The sequence below is a fragment of the Eleutherodactylus coqui genome, chromosome 5 (genome assembly GCF_035609145.1).
Source record: "Eleutherodactylus coqui strain aEleCoq1 chromosome 5, aEleCoq1.hap1, whole genome shotgun sequence".
Lineage (NCBI taxonomy): Eukaryota > Metazoa > Chordata > Amphibia > Anura > Eleutherodactylidae > Eleutherodactylus > Eleutherodactylus coqui.
The window spans coordinates 11,439,012-11,463,791 of NC_089841.1; the positions used below are offsets into that span (position 1 = coordinate 11,439,012).

The window sequence follows — 24,780 nt, forward strand, 5'->3', positions numbered from 1 at the left end:
CAATGTGGGGCGGGGCTGTGGATGTGGGATACAATGTAGGGCGGTGCTGTGGATGAGGGATACAATGTAGGGCGGTGCGGTGCTGTGGATGAGAGATACAATGTAGGGCGGTGCTGTGGATGAGGGATACAATGTAGGGCGGTGCGGTGCTGTGGATGAGGGATACAATGTAGGGCGGTGTGGTGCTGTGGATGAGGGATACAATGTAGGGCGGTGTGGTGCTGTGGATGAGGGATACAATGTAGGGCGGTGCGGTGCTGTGGATGAGGGATACAATGTAGGGCGGTGCTGTGGATGAGGGATACAATGTAGGGCTGAGCGGTGCTGTGGATGAGGGATACAATGTAGGGCGACGCTGTGGATGTGGGATACAATGTAGGGCAGCGCTGTGGATGAGGGATACAATGTAGGGCGGCGCTGGACTGTGGATGAGGGATACAATGTAGGGCGGCGCTGTGCATGAGGGATACAATGTAGGGCGGTGCGGTGCTGTGGATGTGGGATACAATGTAGGGCGGGGCTGTGGATGTGAGATACAATGTAGGGCGGTGCGGTGGATGTGAGATACAATGTAGGGCGGCGCTGTGGATGAGGGATCCAATGTAGGGCGATGCTGTGGATGTGGGATACAATGTAGGGCAGCGCTGTGGATGAGGGATACAATGTAGGGCGGCGCTGTGCATGAGGGATACAATGTAGGGTGGTGCAGTGCTGTGGATGAGGGATGCAATGTAGGGCGGTGCTGTGGATGTGGGATACAATGTAGGGCGGGGCTGTGGATGCGGATGTGGGATACAATGTAGGGCGGCGCTGTGGATGAGGGATACAATGTAGGGCGAGGCTGTGCTGTGGATGAGGGATACAATGTAGGGCGGCGCTGCACTGTGGATGAGGGATGCAATGTAGGGCGACGCTGCACTGTGGATGAGGGATACAATGTAGGGCGGCGCTGTGGATGAGGGATACAATGTAGGGCGGCGCTGTGGATGAGGGATACAATGTAGGGCGGGGCTGTGCTGTGGATGAGGGATACAATGTAGGGGGGGGCTGTGCTGTGGATGAGGGATACAATGTAGGGCGGCGCTGTGCTATGGATGAGGGATACAATGTAGGGCGGCGCTGTGCTATGGATGAGGGATACAATGTAGGGCGAGGCTGTGCTGTGGACGAGGGATACAATGTAGGGGGGCGCGGTGCTGTGATGAGGGATACAATGTAGGGCGGCGCGGTGCTGTGGATGAGGGATACAATGTAGGGCGGCGCTGCACTGTGGATGAGGGATACAATGTAGGGCGGCGCTGCACTGTGGATGAGGGATACAATGTAGGGCGGCGCTGTGGGTGAGGGATACAATGTAGGGCGGCGCGGTGCTGTGCATGAGGGATACAATGTAGGGCGGCGCGGTGCTGTGGATGAGGGATACAATGTAGGGCGGTGCAGTGCTGTGGATGAGGGATACAATGTAGGGCGGTGCGGTGCTGTGGATGAGGGATACAATGTAGGGCGGCGCGGTGCTGTGGATGAGGGATACAATGTAGGGCGGTGCGGTGCTGTGCATGAGGGATACAATGTAGGGCGGCGCGGTGCTGTGGATGAGGACTACATTGTAGGGCGGCGCAGTGCTGTGGATGAGGGATGCAATGTAGGGCGGGGCTGTGCTGTGGATGAGGACTACATTGTAGGGCGGCGCAGTGCTGTGGATGAGGGATGCAATGTAGGGCGACGCTGTGGATGAGGGATACAATGTAGGGCGGCGCTGCACTGTGGATGAGGGATACAATGTAGGGCGGCGCTGTGGATGAGGGATACAATGTAGGGCGGCGCTGTGGATGAGGGATACAATGTAGGGCGGCGCTGCGGAGAGCTTCATGGATGAGGGTGGTGAGTGTGAATTGCATTCTGTATTTAACTGGCAGCCAGTGCAGCGACCGGCACAGGGCAGAGATGAGCCAGAAGATGAGGGATACAATGTAGAGCGGCGCTGCGGATGAGGGATACAATGTAGGGCGGCGCTGCGGAGAGCTTCATGCATGAGGGTGGTGAGTGTGAATTGCATTCTGTATTTAACGGGCAGCTAGTGCAGCGACCGACACAGGGCAGAGATGAGCCAGGAGGTGAGGGATACAATGTAGGGCGGCGCGGTGCTGTGGATGAGGGATACAATGTAGGGCGGTGCTGCGCTGTGGATGAGGGATACAATGTAGGGGGGCGCTGTGCTATGGATGAGGGATACAATGTAGGGCGGCGCGGTGCTGTGGATGAGGGATACAATGTAGGGCGGCGCTGTGGATGAGGGATACAATGTAGGGCGGTGCTGTGGATGAGGGATACAATGTAGGGCTGTGCGGTGCTGTGGATGAGGGATACAATGTAGGGCGGTGCTGTGGATGAGGGATACAATGTAGGGCGGTGCTGTGGATGAGGGATACAATGTAGGGCTGTGCGGTGCTGTGGATGAGGGATACAATGTAGGGCGGCGCGGTGCTGTGGATGAGGGATACAATGTAGGGCGACGCTGTGGATGTGGGATACAATGTAGGGCAGCGCTGTGGATGAGGGATACAATGTAGGGCGGCGCTGGACTGTGGATGAGGGATACAATGTAGGGCGGGCGGTGCTGTGGATGAGGGATACAATGTAGGGCGGTGCTGTGGATGAGGGATACAATGTAGGGCGGTGCTGTGGATGAGGGATACAATGTAGGGCTGTGCGGTGCTGTGGATGAGGGATACAATGTAGGGCGGCGCGGTGCTGTGGATGAGGGATACAATGTAGGGCGGCGCGGTGCTGTGGATGAGGGATACAATGTAGGGCGGCGCGGTGCTGTGGATGAGGGATACAATGTAGGGCGGGACTGTGCTGTGCATGAGGGATACAATGTAGGCCTGGGCTTTGCTGTGGATGAGGGATACAATGTAGGGCGGCGTGGTGCTGTGCATGAGGGATACAATGTAGGGCGGTGTGGTGCTGTGGATGAGGGATACAATGTAGGGTGGGGCTGTGGATGAGGGATACAATGTAGGGCGGTGCGGTGCTGTGGATGTGAGATACAATGTAGGGCGGTGTGGTGCTGTGGATGAGGGATACAATGTAGGGTGGGGCTGTGGATGAGGGATACAATGTAGGGCGGCGTGGTGCTGTGGATGAGGGATACAATGTAGGGCGGTGCTGTGGATGAGGGATACAATGTAGGGCGGTGTGGTGCTGTGGATGTGAGATACAATGTAGGGCGGTGTGGTGCTGTGGATGAGGGATACAATGTAGGGCGGCGTGGTGCTGTGGATGAGGGATACAATGTAGGGCGGCGCAGTGGATGAGGGATACAATGTAGGGCGGCGCTGTGGATGAGGAATACAATGTAGGGCGGTGGGGTCCAATTTAAGGGGGGGGGGGGGTCACTATTGCTTTTGGGATCACCACCACTACTGGGATCAATATTACTACCGGGGCCAGAAAGGAGGTCAGTATTACTACTGAGGCCACTATTACTACTGGGTCCAATTTAAGGGGGGGGGTCACTATTACTAATGGGGCCATTAAGGGGGTCACTATTACTACTTGGGTCACTAATGGGATCAATATTACTACTGAAGCTATGTTGCCATGCCCTGCTAGCATGTGACACTTATGTATCATCCGTAGTGCCAGTGCCAGTCTCGCCGGTGGTACATGGTATATTACCCGGACTAGGCAGGCATCAGCAGTATACCACTGCAGAGGTATAAGGGGGTTACAGGACGTGAGGAGGGGTATGATGGGGGTCTCCCGCTGCCCACCTGAGACTCTGCGGTTGGCACCCTCCGCCTGGACTGGAGCTCGTCCTCCTTCTTAGCGACGGGAGCTTTCTGCTTCTCCTTCAGCTTCTCCTGTTTCTGGAGCTCATCGATGTAAGCGTCGTAGATCTCCCACTGAAAGAGGGAGGAGTACCGTGAATAAGGACAGCGCCCCTACCTGGCACCGCATGTGATGCACACAAGGGGTACAATGCCAGGTCCGTACCTGGTTGGCAGTACTGGAGAACGTCGCTCGGGGAGGAGGTTCTGTCTGGGAGGCTCGTTCCTGGGACACAAGAGGATGGCAGCGTCACCCGTCAGTTAGCAGCCGCTGCTGGTGACACACGGGTGACACATGTATGTGCGCTCACCCGCAGAGGGTTGTTGTACGTCTGGGACGCCCGCTCACTGTAGTTGAACTGATTGGTGAGTTTTCGCTCCTTTCTGCTTCTGGTGAGAAGTTCTTCACCTTCAGCCGCATCACCGCCGGCACCCTGAGGACACCAGAAGATATCTGCACTGTGCACAGATCAATAGCCACACGAGGTTCTGCAGCAGCTGGGGTGTGTACTAAGGTTCTGCAGCAGCTGAGGTGTCTAATATGAGTTTTGGCAGCTTCTGTGGTGTATACTATGAAGTTTTGCTGCAGCTGAAGTGTGTGTCATGAGGTTCTGCAGCAGCTGAGATTTGTACTAAGTGGTTCTGCAGCCGCTAGGTTATATTGTGAGGCTCTGCAGCAGCTGGGGTGTGTATTGAGAGGTTCTGCAGCAGCTGGGGTGTGTATTGAGAGGTTCTGCAGCAGCTGGGGTGTGTATTGAGAGGTTCTGCAGCAGCTGGGGTGGATTATGGGGTTCAACTGCAGCTGAGGTGTGTATTGTGAGGCTCTGCAGCAGCTGGGGTGTATTGTGAGACTCTGCAGCAGCTGGGGTGTGTATTGAGAGGTTCTGCAGCAGCTGGGTGTAATATGGGGTTCAGATGCAGCTGAGGTGTGTATTGTGAGGCTCTGCAGCAGCTGGGGTGTGTATTGTGAGGCTCTGCAGCAGCTGGGGTGTGTATTGTGAGGCTCTGCAGCAGCTGGGGTGTGTATTGTGAGGATGTGCAGCAGCTGGGGTATGTATTTTGAGGCTCTGCAGCAGCTGGGGTGTGTATTGTGAGGATGTGCAGCAGCTGGGGTGTGTATTGTGAGGCTCTGCAGCAGCTGGGGTGTGTATTGTGAGGCTCTGCAGCAGCTGGGGTGTGTATTGTGAGGATGTGCAGCAGCTGGGGTGTGTATTGTGAGGATGTGCAGCAGCTGGGGTGTGTATTGTGAGGCTCTGCAGCAGCTGGGGTGTGTATTGTGAGGCTCTGCAGCAGCTGGGGTGTGTATTGTGAGGCTCTGCAGCAGCTGGGGTGTGTATTGTGAGGCTCTGCAGCAGCTGGGGTGTGTATTGTGAGGCTCTGCAGCAGCTGGGGTGTGTATTGTGAGGCTCTGCAGCAGTTGGGGTGTGTATTGTGAGGCTCTGCAGCAGCTTGGGTGTGTATTGTGAGGCTCTGCAGCAGCTTGGGTGTGTATTGTGAGGCTCTGCAGCAGCTGGGGTGTGTATTGTGAGGCTCTGCAGCAGCTGGGGTGTGTATTGTGAGGCTCTGCAGCAGCTGGGGTGTGTATTGTGAGGCTCTGCAGCAGCGGGGGTGTGTATTGTGAGGCTCTGCAGCAGCTGGGGTGTGTATTGTGAGGATCTACAGATGGGGTGTGTATTGAGGCTCTGCAGCAGCTAGGGTGTGTATGGAGTGATTCTGCAGAAGCTGAGGTATGTACTATGAGATTCTGCAGCAGTTGATGTATGCACTATGAGGTTCTGCAGCAGCTGAGGTATGCACTATGAGGTTCTGCAGCAGCTGAGGTATGCACTATGAGGTTCTGCAGCAGCTGAGGTATGCACTATGAGGTTCTGCAGCAGCTGGGGTATGTACTATGAGGTTCTGCAGCAGCCAAGGTTCTCAGCCCCCTTCCTGCTGATGTCTATACTGTACCCCGGGCTCCGCTCTGCCCTCCTTCTCGGCTTCTCTTTCTGTAGCCTCGGTGGAGTCACTTGTCGGAGTCTCTGTGGAAGGCGAGGATATATGTAATGAGCAGATACGTAATAATATACGCCGGCGCCAGCAGTAAGACCTTGTATACGGGCGGTCCAGAGACCAGTAGGTCCACACATAGTCATCCCCCCCATCGCGGCCGTCCTTACCGTCAATGACCCCCATCCTCGCCCGCTGTCTCCGCGCCTCGTCCGAGTCCTTATGTAGCATGTTCCCATCCAGGGAGAAGTGTACGGCCAGCTGGTCCACCATGCTGATGGGTCTGTAGGCCCGTTCCTGCGCAGAATGAAGGGCGCTCAGTGCACGAGGTATATACGGGGTCGGGGGGGCTATACCATAGAGGTCCTCTAATCTGGTGCCGCATTACCAGACGCGACACGTGGAGTTTCTGTATTCCTCCGCCACTCACCTTGAAGCTGTATCGGACGATGTTCTGCGGCGCGTGGGGGTTATTAGCCGTCAGGATACGGGTGAATTCTTCCTTCAGCTCCTGTAAACACGAAGATAAAGAGCTGCCGGTAAATGTGCGCCTCTCGCGGCACATTATCTCTGATCCCCCGGACCTCTCGCGGCACATTATCTCTGATCCCCCGGACCTCTCGCGGCACATTATCTCTGATCCCCCGGACCTCTCGCGGCACATTATCTCTGATCCCCCGGACCTCTCGCGGCACATTATCTCTGATCCCCCGGACCTCTCGCGGCACATTATCTCTGATCCCCCGGACCTCTCGCGGCACATTATCTCTGATCCCCCGGACCTCTCGCGGCACATTATCTCTGATCCCCCGGACCTCTCGCGGCACATTATCTCTGATCCCCCGGACCTCTCGCGGCACATTATCTCTGATCCCCCGGACCTCTCGCGGCACATTATCTCTGATCCCCCGGACCTCTCGCGGCACATTATCCCTGATCCCCCGGACCTCTCGCGACACATTATCTCTGATCCCCCGGATCTCTCGCGGCACATTATCTCTGATCCCCCGGACCTCTCGCGGCACATTATCTCTGATCCCCCGGACCTCTCGCGGCACATTATCTCTGATCCCCCGGACCTCTCGCGGCACATTATCTCTGATCCCCCGGACCTCTCGCGGCACATTATCTCTGATCCCCCGGACCTCTCGCGGCACATTATCTCTGATCCCCCGGACCTCTCGCGGCACATTATCCCTGATCCCCCGGACCTCTCGCGACACATTATCTCTGATCCCCCGGATCTCTCGCGGCACATTATCTCTGATCCCCCGGACCTCTCGCGGCACATTATCTCTGATCCCCCGGACCTCTCGCGGCACATTATCTCTGATCCCCCGGACCTCTCGCGGCACATTATCTCTGATCCCCCGGACCTCTCGCGGTACATTATCTCTGATCCCCCGGACCTCTCGCGGTACATTATCTCTGATCCCCCGGACCTCTCGCGGTACATTATCTCTGATCCCCCGGACCTCTCGCGGCACATTATCTCTGATCCCCCGGACCTCTCGCGGCACATTATCTCTGATCCCCCGGACCTCTCGCGGCACATTATCTCTGATCCCCCGGACCTCTCGCGGTACATTATCTCTGATCCCCCGGACCTCTCGCGGTACATTATCTCTGATCCCCCGGACCTCTCGCGGCACATTATCTCTGATCCCCCGGACCTCTCGCGGTACATTATCTCTGATCCCCCGGACCTCTCGCGGCACATTATCTCTGATCCCCCGGACGTCTCGCGGCACATTATCTCTGATCCCCCGGACCTCTCGCGGTACATTATCTCTGATCCCCCGGATGTCTCGCGGCACATTATCTCTGACCCCCCGGACCTCTGGCGGCACATTATCTCTGATCCCCCGGATCTCTGGCGGCACATTATCTCTGACCCCCCGGATCTCTGGCGGCACATTATCTCTGATCCCCCGGATCTCTGGCGGCACATTATCTCTGATCCCCCGGATCTCTGGCGGCACATTATCTCTGATCCCCCGGACCTCTCGCGGCACATTATCTCTGATCCCCCGGACCTCTCGCGGCACATTATCTCTGATCCCCCGGACCTCTCGCGGCACATTATCTCTGATCCCCCGGACCTCTCGCGGCACATTATCTCTGATCCCCCGGACCTCTCGCGGCACATTATCTCTGATCCCCCGGACCTCTCGCGGCACATTATCTCTGATCCCCCGGACCTCTCGCGGCACATTATCCCTGATCCCCCGGACCTCTCGCGGCACATTATCTCTGATCCCCCGGATCTCTCGCGGCACATTATCTCTGATCCCCCGGACCTCTCGCGGCACATTATCTCTGATCCCCCGGACCTCTCGCGGCACATTATCTCTGATCCCCCGGACCTCTCGCGGCACATTATCTCTGATCCCCCGGACCTCTCGCGGTACATTATCTCTGATCCCCCGGACCTCTCGCGGTACATTATCTCTGATCCCCCGGACCTCTCGCGGTACATTATCTCTGATCCCCCGGACGTCTCGCGGCACATTATCTCTGATCCCCCGGACCTCTCGCGGTACATTATCTCTGATCCCCCGGATGTCTCGCGGCACATTATCTCTGACCCCCCGGACCTCTGGCGGCACATTATCTCTGATCCCCCGGATCTCTGGCGGCACATTATCTCTGACCCCCCGGATCTCTGGCGGCACATTATCTCTGATCCCCCGGATCTCTGGCGGCACATTATCTCTGATCCCCCGGATCTCTGGCGGCACATTATCTCTGATCCCCCGGATCTCTGGCGGCACATTATCTCTGATCCCCCGGATCTCTGGCGGCACATTATCTCTGATCCCCCGGATCTCTCCCGGTACATTATCTCTGATCCCCCGGACCTCTCGCGGCACATTATCTCTGATCCCCCGGACCTCTCGCGGCACATTATCTCTGATCCCCCGGACCTCTCGCGGCACATTATCTCTGATCCCCCGGACCTCTCGCGGCACATTATCTCTGATCCCCCGGACCTCTCGCGGCACATTATCTCTGATCCCCCGGACCTCTCGCGGCACATTATCTCTGATCCCCCGGACCTCTCGCGGCACATTATCTCTGATCCCCCGGACCTCTCGCGGCACATTATCTCTGATCCCCCGGACCTCTCGCGGCACATTATCTCTGATCCCCCGGACCTCTCGCGGCACATTATCTCTGATCCCCCGGACCTCTCGCGGCACATTATCTCTGATCCCCCGGACCTCTCGCGGCACATTATCTCTGATCCCCCGGACCACTCGCGGCACATTATCTCTGATCCCCCGGACCTCTCGCGGCACATTATCTCTGATCCCCCGGACCTCTCGCGGCACATTATCTCTGATCCCCCGGATCTCCCGCGGCACATTATCTCTGATCCCCCGGACCTCTCGCGGCACATTATCTCTGATCCCCCGGACCTCTCGGGGCACATTATCTCTGATCCCCCGGATCTCTCGCGGCACATTATCTCTGATCCCCCGGATCTCTCGCGGTACATTATCTCTGATCCCCCGGATCTCTCGCGGCACATTATCTCTGATCCCCCGGATCTCTCGCGGCACATTATCTCTGATCCCCCGGATCTCTCGCGGCACATTATCTCAGAACCCCCGGATCTCTCCCGCTACATTATCTCTGATCCCCCGGATCTCTCCCGGTACATTATCTCTGATCCCCCGGATCAGTAGATCCCTCCCCAGCGCCACACTTTCTGCAGGACTCTGTACAGCATGTGATTGTTGGTTCCCTTCACTCTCACTTTCAGGGGTCTGCAGGGGTCAGAGCTTCTCTAGAGGAGGTCTCTGCTACAGCTGAGCTGATCCTGCCGCTGGTACATGTCCCTTTGGGTGGGTGAGGGGTCTCTGCTGTCAACTGCTAGTCTATAATGTCATTGGATAGTCTCTGCTGACATTCTTTTAGTTATACTGTATTCAGACTCCCCCCCCCTCCCCAATCTCAGCCCTCTGCCTCTCCTGTAGCCTCCATCCAAACATCATCCCACACCTCACTAGTAATAACCCTAGGCCCGATCACGTCTGACCGGCACTACTGTAATTCATCACCAGTGATCCCTATGCCCTGTGACATAATCCCTCAGTGCTACTTATGTAACATGATCCCTATGCCTTGTGATATGATCCCCCAGTGGTCCCTATGAGACGTGATCCCCCCCAGTGGTCCCTATGAGACGTGATCCCCCCCAGTGGTCCCTATGAGACGTGATCCCCCCCCAGTGGTCCCTATCAGACGTGATCCCTCAGTGGTCCCTATGAGACGTGATCCCTCAGTGGTCCCTATGAGACGTGATCCCTCAGTGGTCCCTATGAGACGTGATCCCTCAGTGGTCCCTATGAGACGTGATCCCTCAGTGGTCCCTATGAGACACCATCCCTCAGTGGTCCCTATGAGACGTGATCCCTCAGTGGTCCCTATGAGACACCTCCTCTCCAGGTTACGAAGGATGTACATGGCAATAGACACTTAGTACAATTATTAGACCCTTTATCACTATGGTAAGAGCTGCACTCACCGCCTCCGTTAATTCCAGCTGGTCTGATGGCTTCACAAGGGTCTTGACCTGCGTCCACTCATCTGCTCCATCCCCCACGTCTGTGGAGTCCTCTTCATCCTGACATATGAAGGCATTACCGATGAGGGACAATAACGGGCGACTCCCCTTGTGGTTCCCCCATGTATACCACAACATTTTGGCGGTCGTCCATAAAAAAATGTTTCACAACGAATTTAAAGTTCTTGCGCACAAACGGTCGCCCTGGTCAGGCCGAAAGAGGACCAGCATGAATCGGACGCCCCTGTGGGGTTTGTGTAACGCTCATTACACCCCAATGTGTCTTTTCATCTAGGAAACGATGACTGATTGCGCTACGGCATCCGGTGAATGACCCCCACAACTGTGCAGCGGTGGAGACGCTCACTCTCTAAAGTGTGTAGAGGACATTTCTCTTCCTGACCGCGGTCTGAGGGACACAAAGCAGCAGATTACGGCATCAGAAACCGCCAATACGCCCTGTAATGGTTATTAGTAAAGGGCCTTATATTACGGCACTGTGCTTTTACAGCGCTGGGGTATCCGGTGCCGCCCCGGATGGGGCACTAGGCTGTCCAATAACGGTCCAGCTCCTGCCGAAGGGTCATTTTACATTAGAAGGCGTGTCACAGTTGACAAGAACCAATCAACAAGATCGGCGCCCGTCTGCCTGACCTTCACACAGGCCCGGTCACTATTAGGGAACCAATGCTCATTCATACAATCATCCCTGCCCATAGATGACCACCATCGTTGGCAGATGCCCCCACAGGGATGAGATTTCATGCCACATGAAGATTGTGACTCCTGATGAAGAAGTGTTGGCTTCGTCATCGGGTGAGCGGCAGCATCTTCATACAGACAATCCAAGGTGGAAGACCCTTAGGGTGGGGATCAGAGGCCCCCTGGCTAGTTAACCCTTTGGTAGAGTGACCACAGCACATTGGATCACCGGATTCCCGAGTGACACGATGGGCGAACCCCCGTGCAGTCAGCTCTTACTGGGAATCCGTGCTGTCATCTATACGCAGCGGAGTCGTTCCACATGCAGATGGTAAATCTAACGCCAATTCTGAGCCGTATGGCTGAGGGTCCGAATGCTGAACCACAAGTGGTCATGAGATGGCGCACTCCACGTCCCCTCAGTGAACGGATGAGGATGCCCATGATGGCCGCCCCAGGTGACAAATGTTTGGGATGACCCTCCATGTATCTGCACAATAACCTGCAGAGGCCGTTTAAGGGGATGTTCTACGTGAAGGATGTGAACGCCCATAGCAGGCCGGGTCATTAAAAGGGTTGTACAGGAAGTGAAAAAACATGGCCGCCACCCACATAGCTTCTTGGAAACCAGTCCTAGAACGCAACTAAAATGGGTTGATGAAACCCGAGGGGAGGGGGCAGATCCATGGGCAGGGGAGGGGGCAGATCCATGGGCAGGGGAGGGGGCAGATCCATGGGCAGGGGCGGTGCCTAAGAGCATACTTCCTGTCCTTGCAAGGGTTAGTGCCCGCCCCCCTGACGGGCACAGTATAGCAGGGCCCATCAGCCTGCACTAGTTACATTCTAGGACCAGACTACAAGGAAAGCAGAGGGTTTTCTTTTCATTTCCTGCAGAACCTCTTTAGCCCTTTAATGACTCCGCCCTCTTTTTTTGATTTTTGTTTTTTTCTCTTCGCCACGGTAACCGCGGGATATTTGACACCATCTTTTTAGGTTTCCATGGATAGCGATGTCTTGTAGTTTCTATTGGTTCCATTTTAAAAAATATACAACTTTTTGATTACTTTTATTACATTTTTCTTGATTACCCAAACAGTGTAATTCTGCCGTTATGTATTTTTTTCGCTGAGCGGGATAAATCATGCGTTGCTTTGATAGATGAGGCTTTTACGGACACGGAAATACCAAATATGTGGGGTTTTATCCCCCTTTCCCCACCTATACCGTAGGAGTGCTTGGTCTATAAACTTGGAGCGTCTCTTATAGTTTACTAGAACAACCAAAGACTGTTTTCTAACTTGTTTTTCCTTTGTTTTAGCCCCCTGCCATCGTTTTACCCGCTGACTGGAATGCCCCTTTAAGGGTTATATAGGAAGAGCCTGGAAGAAGGGAGACACTGTGCTCTGATTAGTCACTGACTCGGACCCTCAGTCCTTGCATTAAAGCGGCTGTCCCAAGATTTAACCATATACTCTATCCCCAAGGCAGGGGTCTGATCGGTGGGGTCCGACGATCACGAGAATGGGGGTCTCATGTCCGCCATTATGAAGCAGCGACAGTGAAGCATGCACCCTCCGCTCCTCTATATGGGCCGCAGGAGGAAAGCCGTACAATACTAGGCCCTTAGAGATGAATGGAGTGTGCATGCTCCACCGATAAGACCCCCACTCATGGGATCAGTAGGGGTCCCAGAGGTCGTAGAATACTAGTCCCTTACAGATGAATGGAGTGTGCATGCTGAACTAGTAAGACCCCCATTCATGTGATCGGTAGGGGTCCCAGGGGCCGTACAATACTAGTCCCTTAGAGATGAATGGAGTGTGCATGCTGAACTAGTAAGACCCCCGCCCATGTGATCAGTAGGGGTCCCAGGGGTCGTACAATACTAGTCCCTTACAGATGAATGGAGTGTGCATGCTCCACCGATAAGACCCCCGCTCATGTGATCAGTAGGGGTCCCAGAGGTCGTACAATACTAGTCCCTTAGAGATGAATGGAGTGTGCATGCTGAACTAGTAAGACCCCCGCTCATGTGATCAGTAGGGGTCCCAGGGGTCGTACAATACTAGTCCCTTACAGATGAATGGAGTGTGCATGCTCCACCGATAAGACCCCCATTCATGTGATCAGTAGGGGTCCCAGAGGTCGTACAATACTAGTCCCTTAGAGATGAATGGAGTGTGCATGCTGAACTAGTAAGACCCCCGCTCATGTGATCAGTAGGGGTCCCAGGGGCCGTACAATACTAGTCCCTTAGAGATGAATGGAGTGTGCATGCTGAACTAGTAAGACCCCCGCTCATGTGATCAGTAGGGGTCCCAGAGGTCGTACAATACTAGTCCCTTAGAGATGAATGGAGTGTGCATGCTCCACCGATAAGACCCCCGCTCATGTGATCAGTAGGGGTCCCAGCGGTCGTACAATACTAGTCCCTTAGAGATGAATGGAGTGTGCATGCTCCACCGATAAGACCCCCGCTCATGTGATCAGTAGGGGTCCCAGGGGTCGTAGAATACTAGTCCCTTACAGATGAATGGAGTGTGCATGCTCCACCGATAAGACCCCCGCTCATGTGATCGGTAGGGGTCCCAGGGGTCGTACAATACTAGTCCCTTACAGATGAATGGAGTGTGCATGCTGAACTAGTAAGACCCCCGCTCATGTGATCAGTAGGGGTCCCAGGGGTCGTACAATACTAGTCCCTTAGAGATGAATGGAGTGTGCATGCTGAACTAGTAAGACCCCCGCTCATGTGATCAGTAGGGGTCCCAGGGGCCGTACAATACTAGTCCCTTAGAGATGAATGGAGTGTGCATGCTGACCAAGTAAGACCCCCGCTCATGTGATCAGTAGGGGTCCCAGGGGCCGTACAATACTAGTCCCTTAGAGATGAATGGAGTGTGCATGCTGAACTAGTAAGACCCCCGCTCATGTGATCAGTAGGGGTCCCAGAGGTCGTACAATACTAGTCCCTTAGAGATGAATGGAGTGTGCATGCTTCACCGATAAGACCCCCGCTCATGTGATCAGTAGGGGTCCCAGGGGTCGTACAATACTAGTCCCTTACAGATGAATGGAGTGTGCATGCTCCACCGATAAGACCCCCGCTCATGTGATCAGTAGGGGTCCCAGAGGTCGTACAATACCAGTCCCTTAGAGATGAATGGAGTGTGCATGCTCCACCGATAAGACCCCCACTCATGTGATTATTGGGGTCCCAGGGGTCGTACAATACTAGTCCCTTACAGATGAATGGAGTGTGCATGCTCCACCGATAAGACCCCCGCTCATGTGATCAGTAGGGGTCCCAGAGGTCGTACAATACTAGTCCCTTAGAGATGAATGGAGTGTGCATGCTGAACTAGTAAGACCCCCGCTCATGTGATCAGTAGGGGTCCCAGAGGTCGTACAATACTAGTCCCTTAGAGATGAATGGAGTGTGCATGCTGTACTAGTAAGACCCCCGCTCATGTGATCAGTAGGGGTCCCAGGGGTCGTACAATACTAGTCGCTTAGAGATGAATGGAGTGTGCATGCTCCACCGATAAGACCCCCGCTCATGTGATCAGTAGGGGTCCCAGAGCCCGTACAATACTAGTCCCTTAGAGATGAATGGAGTGTGCATGCTGAACTAGTAAGACCCCCGCTCATGTGATCAGTAGGGGTCCCAGGGGTCTACAATACTAGTCCCTTAGAGATGAATGGAGTGTGCATGCTCCACCGATAAGACCCCCGCTCATGTGATCAGTAGGGGTCCCAGAGCCCGTACAATACTAGTCCCTTAGAGATGAATGGAGTGTGCATGCTGACCTTGTAAGACCCCCGCTCATGTGATCAGTAGGGGTCCCAGGGGTCTACAATACTAGTCCCTTAGAGATGAATGGAGTGTGCATGCTCCACCGATAAGACCCCCGCTCATGTGATCAGTAGGGGTCCCAGGGGTCGTAGAATACTAGTCCCTTACAGATGAATGGAGTGTGCATGCTCCACCGATAAGACCCCCGCTCATGTGATCAGTAGGGATCCCAGGGGTCGTACAATACTAGTCCCTTAGAGATGAATGGAGTGTGCATGCTCCACCGATAAGACCCCCGCTCATGTGATCAGTAGGGGTCCCAGGGGTCGTACAATACTAGTCCCCTAGAGATGAATGGAGTGTGCATGCTCCACCGATAAGACCCCCGCTCATGTGATCAGTAGGGGTCCCAGGGGTCGTACAATACTAGGCCCTTACAGATGAATGGAGTGTGCATGCTGAACTAGTAAGACCCCCGCTCATGTGATCAGTAGGGGTCCCAGGGGTCGTAGAATACTAGTCCCTTACAGATGAATGGAGTGTGCATGCTCCACCGATAAGACCCCCGCTCATGTGATCAGTAGGGGTCCCAGGGGTCGTAGAATACTAGTCCCTTACAGATGAATGGAGTGTGCATGCTCCACCGATAAGACCCCCGCTCATGTGATCAGTAGGGATCCCAGGGGTCGTACAATACTAGTCCCTTAGAGATGAATGGAGTGTGCATGCTCCACCGATAAGACCCCCGCTCATGTGATCAGTAGGGGTCCCAGAGGTCGTACAATACTAGTCCCTTAGAGATGAATGGAGTGTGCATGCTGACCAAGTAAGACCCCCGCTCATGTTATCGGTAGGGGTCCCAGGGGTCGTACAATACTAGTCCCTTAGAGATGAATGGAGTGTGCATGCTGAACTAGTAAGACCCCCGCTCATGTGATCAGTAGGGGTCCCAGAGGTCGTACAATACTAGTCCCTTAGAGATGAATGGAGTGTGCATGCTCCACCGATAAGACCCCCGCTCATGTGATCAGTAGGGGTCCCAGAGGTCGTACAATACTAGTCCCTTAGAGATGAATGGAGTGTGCATGCTGACCAAGTAAGACCCCCGCTCATGTGATCAGTAGGGGTCCCAGGGGCCGTACAATACTAGTCCCTTAGAGATGAATGGAGTGTGCATGCTGAACTAGTAAGACCCCCGCTCATGTGATCAGTAGGGATCCCAGGGGTCGTACAATACATCCCACCGCACATGCTCACCCTCCGCCTGCTCACGGTCTTCAGCAGTTTGGAGACGTTCTGCTTCTGAGCCTGAAGAGGAGCAACGCCCTGCAGAGAAGGAGAACATCACAGGAGTCACCGGGCACAGATACAGATGGGTGGGGGGTTCCGGGCGGACAGCAGGGGGCTCCCCACAGGAGTTTATTTGCTTTACACATTTATATAGCGCACAGAGGCGCCTCTACCACATGGAGACCGGAGCTGGCGGCACTAGGGGTGCCACCTGGTAAGAAATAACTTCCTGCTGCAACCCAACAAGCAGTGCCCGCGGCTCCATCTGTGACCCCTGACCTCTTCCTCCTCAGGCCTGTATGCAGCACAGATGCCAGGGGGTTCAGGGGTCACAGACTGATTACAGCGCAGCGGATGCCCACTGCGGACACAGTGAGTGCATGGCTTGTGTGGATGCTGCTGGCAAGGGGCCAATACAAGGGTCACTGATTACAATATGGACCAATATGGGGGGGGGGGACACACACTATTACTACTGGGGCCACTGTGGGGGTCACTATTACTACTGGGGCCACTGTGGGGGGATCACTATTACTACTGGGGCCACTGTGGGGGGGTCACTATTACTACTGGGGCCACTGTGGGGGGGTCACTATTACTACTGCGGCCACTGTGGGGGGTCACTTTTACTACTGGGGCCACTATTACTACTGCGGCCACTGTGGGGGTCACTATTACTACTGGGGCCACTGTGGGGGGTCACTATTACTACTGGGGCCACTGTGGGGGTCACTATTACTACTGGGGCCACTATGGGGGTCACTATTACTACTGGGGCCACTGTGGGGGTCACTATTACTACTGGGGCCACTGTGGGGGTCACTATTACTACTGGGGCCACTGTGGGGGTCACTATTACTACTGGGGCCACTATGGGGGTCACTATTACTACTGGGGCCACTGTGGGGGTCACTATTACTACTGGGGCCACTGTGGGGGTCACTATTACTCAGACAAGCTTCAATTATGTGTTGGGTATTTGGTGTATTGGCACTTTCACTGCCTGTAAAATGAATATTATTCTTCCAGGGGGGCGCCATTTCACACTTCGCCTCCAGCAGCATAGAGGCTTGGGACCCCTCCTCAGCGCCGCACTTACTCCTCAGCGCTGCACTTACTCCTCAGCGCTGCACATTACCTGATTTAACAGTCTAAGTTCAATTACTATGTTTCGGAGTGTTGGGTAAACCGCGGACAACTTACAAACTCCCCGCAGATTAGTGCTCGGCGGGATCTGAAGCCGGTGCTGCCGGTAAGGCTAGGTTCACACGGGACGGATTTCCAGCGGAATTCCCGTACCAAAAAACCGCGGGAATTCCACTGGAAAAGAAAAGCTTCAAACACGTGGCATTTCATCACAGGTTTTGGGACGGTGCGGCCGCCGGCATTCCGCTGTGGCTTGCTATCCCCATAGAGAGAAGCGAGGCCGCAGCGGAAAAAAAAAATGACATGCCGCATAGTCTAAATCTGCGCCACAACGCCGGTTGCGCCCAGCTTTGCCGCGATGGATTGGCCGCCCCATGTGAACGAGATTTTTGCCAGTTCTTGTCCACATGGCTGGCTAATCCCGGGATTAGTGGCCACAGACGGATTTGCCGCAGCGAAATTCCGTGGCAAATCGACCCCATGTGAACCCGGCCTAAGAGTGCTAACTGCTGAGAGGAGCCGCTGTTCAGTCATGCTGCAGACTGAGGGTCTGGATGAACCCTCTACAGAGGCAGGGGAACGTAGGGATGCTTCTAGAAAGACGGCTTCGAGAGGGGAGTGGGGAGGCTTCGAGAGGGCAGTGGGGAGGCTTCGAGAGGGCAGTGGGGAGGCTTCGAGAGGGCAGTGGGGAGGCTTCGAGAGGGCAGTGGGGAGGCTTCGAGAGGGCAGTGGGGAGGCTTCGAGAGGGCAGTGGGGAGGCTTCGAGAGGGGAGTGGGGAGGCTTCGAGAGGGGAGTGGGGAGGCTTCGAGAGGGGAGTGGGGAGGCTTCGAGAGGGGAGTGGGGAGGCTTCGAGAGGGGAGTGGGGAGGCTTCGAGAGGGGAGTGGGGAGGCTTCGAGAGGGGAGTGGGGAGGCTTCGAGAGGGGAGTGGGGAGGCTTCGGGAGGGCAGTGGGGAGGCTTCGGGAGGGCAGTGGGGAGGCTTCGGGAGGGCAGTGGGGAGGCTTCGGGAGGGCAGTGGGGAGGCTTCGGGAGGGCAGTGGGGAGGCTTCGGGAGGGCAGTGGGGAGGCTTCGGGAGGGCAGTGGGGAGGCTTCGGGAGGGGAGTGGGGAGGCTTCGGGAGGGGAGTGGGGAGGCTTCGGGAGGGGAGTGGGGAGGCTTCGGGAGGGGAGTGGGGAGGCTTCGGGAGGGGAGTGGGGAGGCTTCGAGAGGGGAGTAGGATGGTTCTAGGAGCAGAGAGGGATCTCTATGAGGGACACTGGGAATACAGATGGGGCCGGCATTAATTGGCTATAGGGGGGCTGAAGTACTGTATATAAAACATAAAGTCACTGTTACATTCCGGGGCAGTCATACGGACTACAACATGCTGTTACCTGTTTCGCTCTGGTCGGCATGGTCCGGTCAGTCTGCGCAGGGTCTACAGAAGAGAAGAAGAGGCTTCGGTTATACAGATTTGTCAGAGCAGGAGAAGGAAGAAGACGAAGTACCGACCCACAAGGTGCCACGCACAGTCCATGGAGGTCGTAGAACCGCAGTGTTACAGGAATTCTATATGGTGGGCACTGTATATGGGGGCTATGTGGCAGGTACTATATAGAGGGAATTTGAGGGGGTAACTATATAAGGGGAGTGTGTGGCGGGCACTGTGTATGAGGGGGGTATGTGGTGGGCACAGTGTATGGTGGGTATGTGGTGCAGACTGTATGAGGGGGGTATAGGATGAGGCGGGCACTATATATTGGGGTGGGGATGGGCACTGTATATGGGGGGAAATGTGGCAGGTATTGTATAAAGTTATTGGGCAGTTCCTGTGAGCATGGTTGTACTATCATCATTAATATATCTGAAGCCAGGATGCGCAGAAGAAATATATGTCTATCCTGCCATTACATAATCAAAAGCGGTCCGCGGGGCGGATATCATGCAGTGTGAGCGGTATATGAGGTGGATATCATGCAGCATGAGCGGTATATGAGGTGGATATCATGCAGTATGAGCGGTATATGAGGTGGATATCATGCGGTATGAGCGGTATATGAGGCGGATATCATGCGGTATATGAGGCGGATATCATGCGGTATGAGCGATATATGAGGCGGATATCATGCGGTATGAGCGGTATATGAGGCGGATATCATGCGGTATGAGCGGTATATGAGGCGGATATCATGCGGTATGAGCGGTATATGAGGCGGATATTATGCGGTATGAGCGGGATATCATGCGGTATGAGCGGTATATGAGGCGGATATTATGCGGTATGAGCGGTATATGAGGCGGATATCATGCAGTATGTGTGGTATATGAGGTGGATATCATGCAGTATGAGCGGTATATGAGGTGGATATCATGCGGTATGAGCGGTATATGAGGTGGATATCATGCGGTATGAGCAGTATATGAGGTGGATATCATGCGGTATTAGCTGTACATGAGGTGGATATTATGCGGTATTAGCGGTACATGAGGTGGATATCATGCAGTATGAGCGGTATATGAGGCGGATATCATGCAGTATGAGCGGTATATGAGGAGGATATCATGCGGTATGAGCGGTATATGAGGAGGATATCATGCAGTATGAGCGGTACATAGGCGGATATCATGCGGTATGAGCGGTATATGAGGTGGATATCATGCGGTATTAGCTGTACCTGAGGTGGATATCATGCGGTATTAGCTGTACCTGAGGTGGATATCATGCGGTATGAGCGGTATATGAGGCGGATATCATGTAGTATGAGCAGTATATGAGGAGGATATCATGCAGTATGAGCGGTATATGAGGAGGATATCATGCGGCATTAGCTGTACATGAGGTGGATATCATGCGGTATTAGCGGTACATGAGGTGGATGTCATGCAGTATGAGCGGTATATGAGGCGGATATCATGCAGTATGAGCGGTATATGAGGAGGATATCATGCAGTATGAGCAGTATATGAGGCGGATATCATTCAGTATGAGCGGTACATAGGCGGATATCATGCGGTATGAGCAGTATATGAGGCGGATATCATGCGGTATGAGCGGTACATGAGGTGGATATCATGCGGTATTAGCTGTACATGAGGTGGATATCATGCAGTATTAGCGGTACATGAGGTGGATATCATGCGGTATTAGCGGTACATGAGGTGGATATCATGCAGTATGAGCGGTATATGAGGCGGATATCATGCAGTATGAGCGGTATATGAGGAGGATATCATGCGGTATGAGCGGTATATGAGGAGGATATCATGCAGTATGAGCGGTACATAGGCGGATATCATGCGGTATGAGCAGTATATGAGGCGGATATCATGCAGTATGAGCGGTATATGAGGTGGATATCATGCGGTATTAGCTGTACCTGAGGTGGATATCATGCGGTATGAGCGGTATATGAGGCGGATATCATGTAGTATGAGCGGTATATGAGGAGGATATCATGCAGAATGAGCGGTACATGAGGTGGATATCATGCGGTATTAGCGGTACATGAGGTGGATATCATGCAGTATGAGCGGTATATGAGGCGGATATCATGCAGTATGAGCGGTATATGAGGATATCATGCAGTATGAGCGGTATATGAGGCGGATATCATGCAGTATGAGCGGTATATGAGGCGGATATCATGCAGTATGAGCGGTATATGAGGCGGATATCATGCAGTATGAGCGGTATATGAGGAGGATATCATGCAGTATGAGCGGTACATGAGGAGGATATCATGCGGTATGAGCGGTATATGAGGCGGATATCATGCAGTATGAGCGGTATATGAGGAGGATATCATGCAGTATGAGCGGTATATGAGGAGGATATCATGCAGTATGAGCGGTATATGAGGAGGATATCATGCGGTATGAGCGGTATATGAGGAGGATATCATGCGGTATGAGCGGTATATGAGGCGGATATCATGCAGTATGAGCGGTATATGAGGCGGATATCATGCAGTATGAGCGGTATATGAGGCGGATATCATGCGGTATGAGCGGTATATGAGGAGGATATCACGCGGTATGAGCGGTATATGAGGCGGATATCATGCAGTATGAGCGGTATATGAGGCGGATATCATGCAGTATGAGCGGTATATGAGGAGGATATCATGCGGTATGAGCGGTATATGAGGAGGATATCATGCAGTATGAGCGGTACATAGGCGGATATCATGCGGTATGAGCAGTATATGAGGCGGATATCATGCAGTATGAGCGGTATATGAGGTGGATATCATGCGGTATTAGCTGTACCTGAGGTGGATATCATGCGGTATGAGCGGTATATGAGGCGGATATCATGTAGTATGAGCGGTATATGAGGAGGATATCATGCAGAATGAGCGGTACATGAGGTGGATATCATGCGGTATTAGCGGTACATGAGGTGGATATCATGCAGTATGAGCGGTATATGAGGCGGATATCATGCAGTATGAGCGGTATATGAGGCGGATATCATGCAGTATGAGCGGTATATGAGGCGGATATCATGCAGTATGAGCGGTATATGAGGAGGATATCATGCAGTATGAGCGGTACATGAGGAGGATATCATGCGGTATGAGCGGTATATGAGGCGGATATCATGCAGTATGAGCGGTATATGAGGAGGATATCATGCAGTATGAGCGGTATATGAGGAGGATATCATGCAGTATGAGCGGTATATGAGGAGGATATCATGCGGTATGAGCGGTATATGAGGAGGATATCATGCGGTATGAGCGGTATATGAGGCAGATATCATGCGGTATGAGCGGTATATGAGGCGGATATCATGCAGTATGAGCGGTATATGAGGCGGATATCATGCGGTATGAGCGGTATATGAGGAGGATATCACGCGGTATGAGCGGTATATGAGGAGGATATCATGCGGTATGAGCGGTATATGAGGCGGATATCATGCAGTATGAGCGGTATATGAGGCGGATATCATGCAGTATGAGCGGTATATGAGGCGGATATCATGCGGTATGAGCGGTATATGAGGCGGATATCACGCGGTATGAGCGGTATATGAGGCGGATATCATGCAGTATGAGCGGTATATGAGGCGGATATCATGCAGTATGAGCGGTATATGAGGCGGATATCATGCGGTATGAGCGGTATATGAGGAGGTTATCATGCGGTATGAGCGGTATATGAGGAGGATATCATGCGGTATGAGCGGTATATGAGGAGGTTATCTTGCAGTATGAGCGGTATATGAGGAGGATATCATGCGGTATGAGCGGTATATGAGGAGGATATCATGCAGTATGAGCGGTATATGAGGATATCATGCGGTATGAGCGGTATATGAGGAGGTTATCATGCGGTATGAGCGGTATATGAGGAGGATATCATGCGGTATGAGCGGTATATGAGGAGGTTATCATGCAGTATGAGCGGTATATGAGGCGGATATCATGCAGTATGAGCGGTATATGAGGATATCATGCAGTATGAGCGGTATATGAGGAGGATATCATGCGGTATGAGCGGTATATGAGGAGGATATCATGCAGTATGAGCGGTATATGAGGATATCATGCGGTATGAGCGGTATATGAAGAGGTTATCATGCGGTATGAGCGGTATATGAGGAGGATATCATGCGGTATGAGCGGTATATGAGGAGGTTATCATGCAGTATGAGCGGTATATGAGGAGGTTATCATGCAGTATGAGCGGTATATGAGGAGGTTATCATGCAGTATGAGCGGTATATGAGGAGGATATCATGCAGTATGAGCGGTATATGAGGATATCATGCAGTATGAGCGGTATATGAGGCGGATATCATGCAGTATATGAGGAGGATATCATGCGGTATGAGCGGTATATGAGGCGGATATCATGCAGTATATGAGGAGGATATCATGCGGTATGAGCGGTATATGAGGAGGATATCATGCGGTATGAGCGGGATATGAGGAGGATATCATGCGGTATGAGCGGTATATGAGGCGCGGCCGCTCTATAGATCATATACTAAAAAGCAAGATAGAACGGATTATTCACCTGCCGACTCACAATGTTCCTCGGACCGGAAGTTGATAGCTGGTTGCTAGGACACAGCAGACAGCCGCACACGTGACCGAACGTAATCAGTGGTTGCTAGGACACAGGGTCGCGTGGAGTTGTCAGTGACCTTAGGTGTAAGGGCGGTATGTGGGCGGAGCGCTAGTCATGTGATGATAATTGAAGGCTGTGGTTGGTCAAAGAGCGGTTACCATGGAGATCGCGTTGCACAGGCAGTGATCGGGCTTCACTTAGTCACGTGACCCCACCCTTTCTCCCTTTTTACGGCATGGAGCCCTGGAGCTCCGCCGTGCTCCTGCAGCAGGAATGGCCTTTGTGTCCCGTATGCATATATCTATATTAAACCCCAGTTCGGCACAACCAATGAGATTGCTGGAATTGCTTCATAGTGCCGAACTCGGGTTTAATATAGATATATGCATCCCGCATCGCTCAGTCCTTAGTCCATGCGACCGACCAAACCATCGCTGTCCAATGACGTGCGAACGAGCGATCACTTAAAGCGTGAACAGATGTCGTCCTGCGATAGATCCGTGATAATCACTGCCGATGAATGAAACCGCAATGTAAGACTAGGCGCGACAAAGCTGGGCGGGGCCTGTCTAACCGCCTCTGTTATCGGACTCACACGTTATAGCGCAGAGTTTGAATAGTCAAAAAAAATTAAACTGACCCCGCCTGCTCGCCCCTCTGCGCTGCAGCGGTCAGCATGTCATCAGCGCGGGTCATCAGCGGGTGTCGTCAGCGCGGGTCATCAGCGGGTGTCTTCAGCGGGTGTCATCAGCCCGGGTCATCAGCGGGTGTCGTCAGCGCGGGTCATCAGCACGTGTCATCAGCACGTTTCATCAGCGCGGGTCATCAGCATGTTTCATCAGCGCCGGTCATCAGCGGGTGTCATCAGCGCGTGTCATCAGCACGTTTCATCAGCGCCGGTCATCAGCGCGTTTCCTCAGCGGGGGTCATCAGCGTGTGGCATCAGCCCGGGTCATCAGCGGGTGTCATCAGCCCGGGTCATCAGTGGGGGTCATCAGCGGGGGTCATCAGCCCGGGTCATCAGCCCGGGTCATCAGTGGGGGTCATCAGCGGGAGTCATCAGCACGGGCCATCAGCGCAGGCCATCAGCGCGGGTCATCAGCGCAGGTCATCAATAGGTTCATCAGTGCGGGTCTTCAGCGCGGGTCATCAGCCCGGGTCATCAGCCCGGGTCATCAGCGGGGGTCATCAGCCCGGGTCATCAGCCCGGGTCATCAGTGGGGGTCATCAGCGGGAGTCATCAGCGTGGGCCATCAGCGCAGGCCATCAGCGCGGGTCATCAGCGCAGGTCATCAATAGGTGTCATCAGTGCGGGCCATCAGTGCAGGTCATCGGCCCGGGTCTTCAGCGCGTTTTATCAGCGCGGGTCATCAGCTTCCGGGTGTTTAAGA

At 53.9% G+C, this 24,780-nt stretch overlaps 1 protein-coding gene across 1 annotated transcript in view; it reads right to left on the reverse strand.

Annotated features, from left to right (window-relative positions):
* DNAI1 (dynein axonemal intermediate chain 1) overlaps positions 1-23,395 on the reverse strand; it is a 138,824-nt gene extending 115,429 nt beyond the window's left edge. The window contains exons 1-10 of the mRNA XM_066601824.1: positions 23,336-23,395; positions 18,703-18,746; positions 16,151-16,219; positions 10,357-10,455; positions 6,253-6,333; positions 5,993-6,119; positions 5,784-5,854; positions 4,145-4,267; positions 4,000-4,059; positions 3,777-3,908 (exon numbers count right to left, since the gene is read on the reverse strand). Of these exons, the coding sequence (XP_066457921.1) occupies positions 3,777-3,908; positions 4,000-4,059; positions 4,145-4,267; positions 5,784-5,854; positions 5,993-6,119; positions 6,253-6,333; positions 10,357-10,455; positions 16,151-16,219; positions 18,703-18,723 (783 nt within the window). The 5' untranslated portion in view covers positions 18,724-18,746; positions 23,336-23,395. The remainder of the gene's footprint in view (positions 1-3,776; positions 3,909-3,999; positions 4,060-4,144; positions 4,268-5,783; positions 5,855-5,992; positions 6,120-6,252; positions 6,334-10,356; positions 10,456-16,150; positions 16,220-18,702; positions 18,747-23,335) is intronic.
* Positions 23,396-24,780: the final 1,385 nt, after the last annotated feature.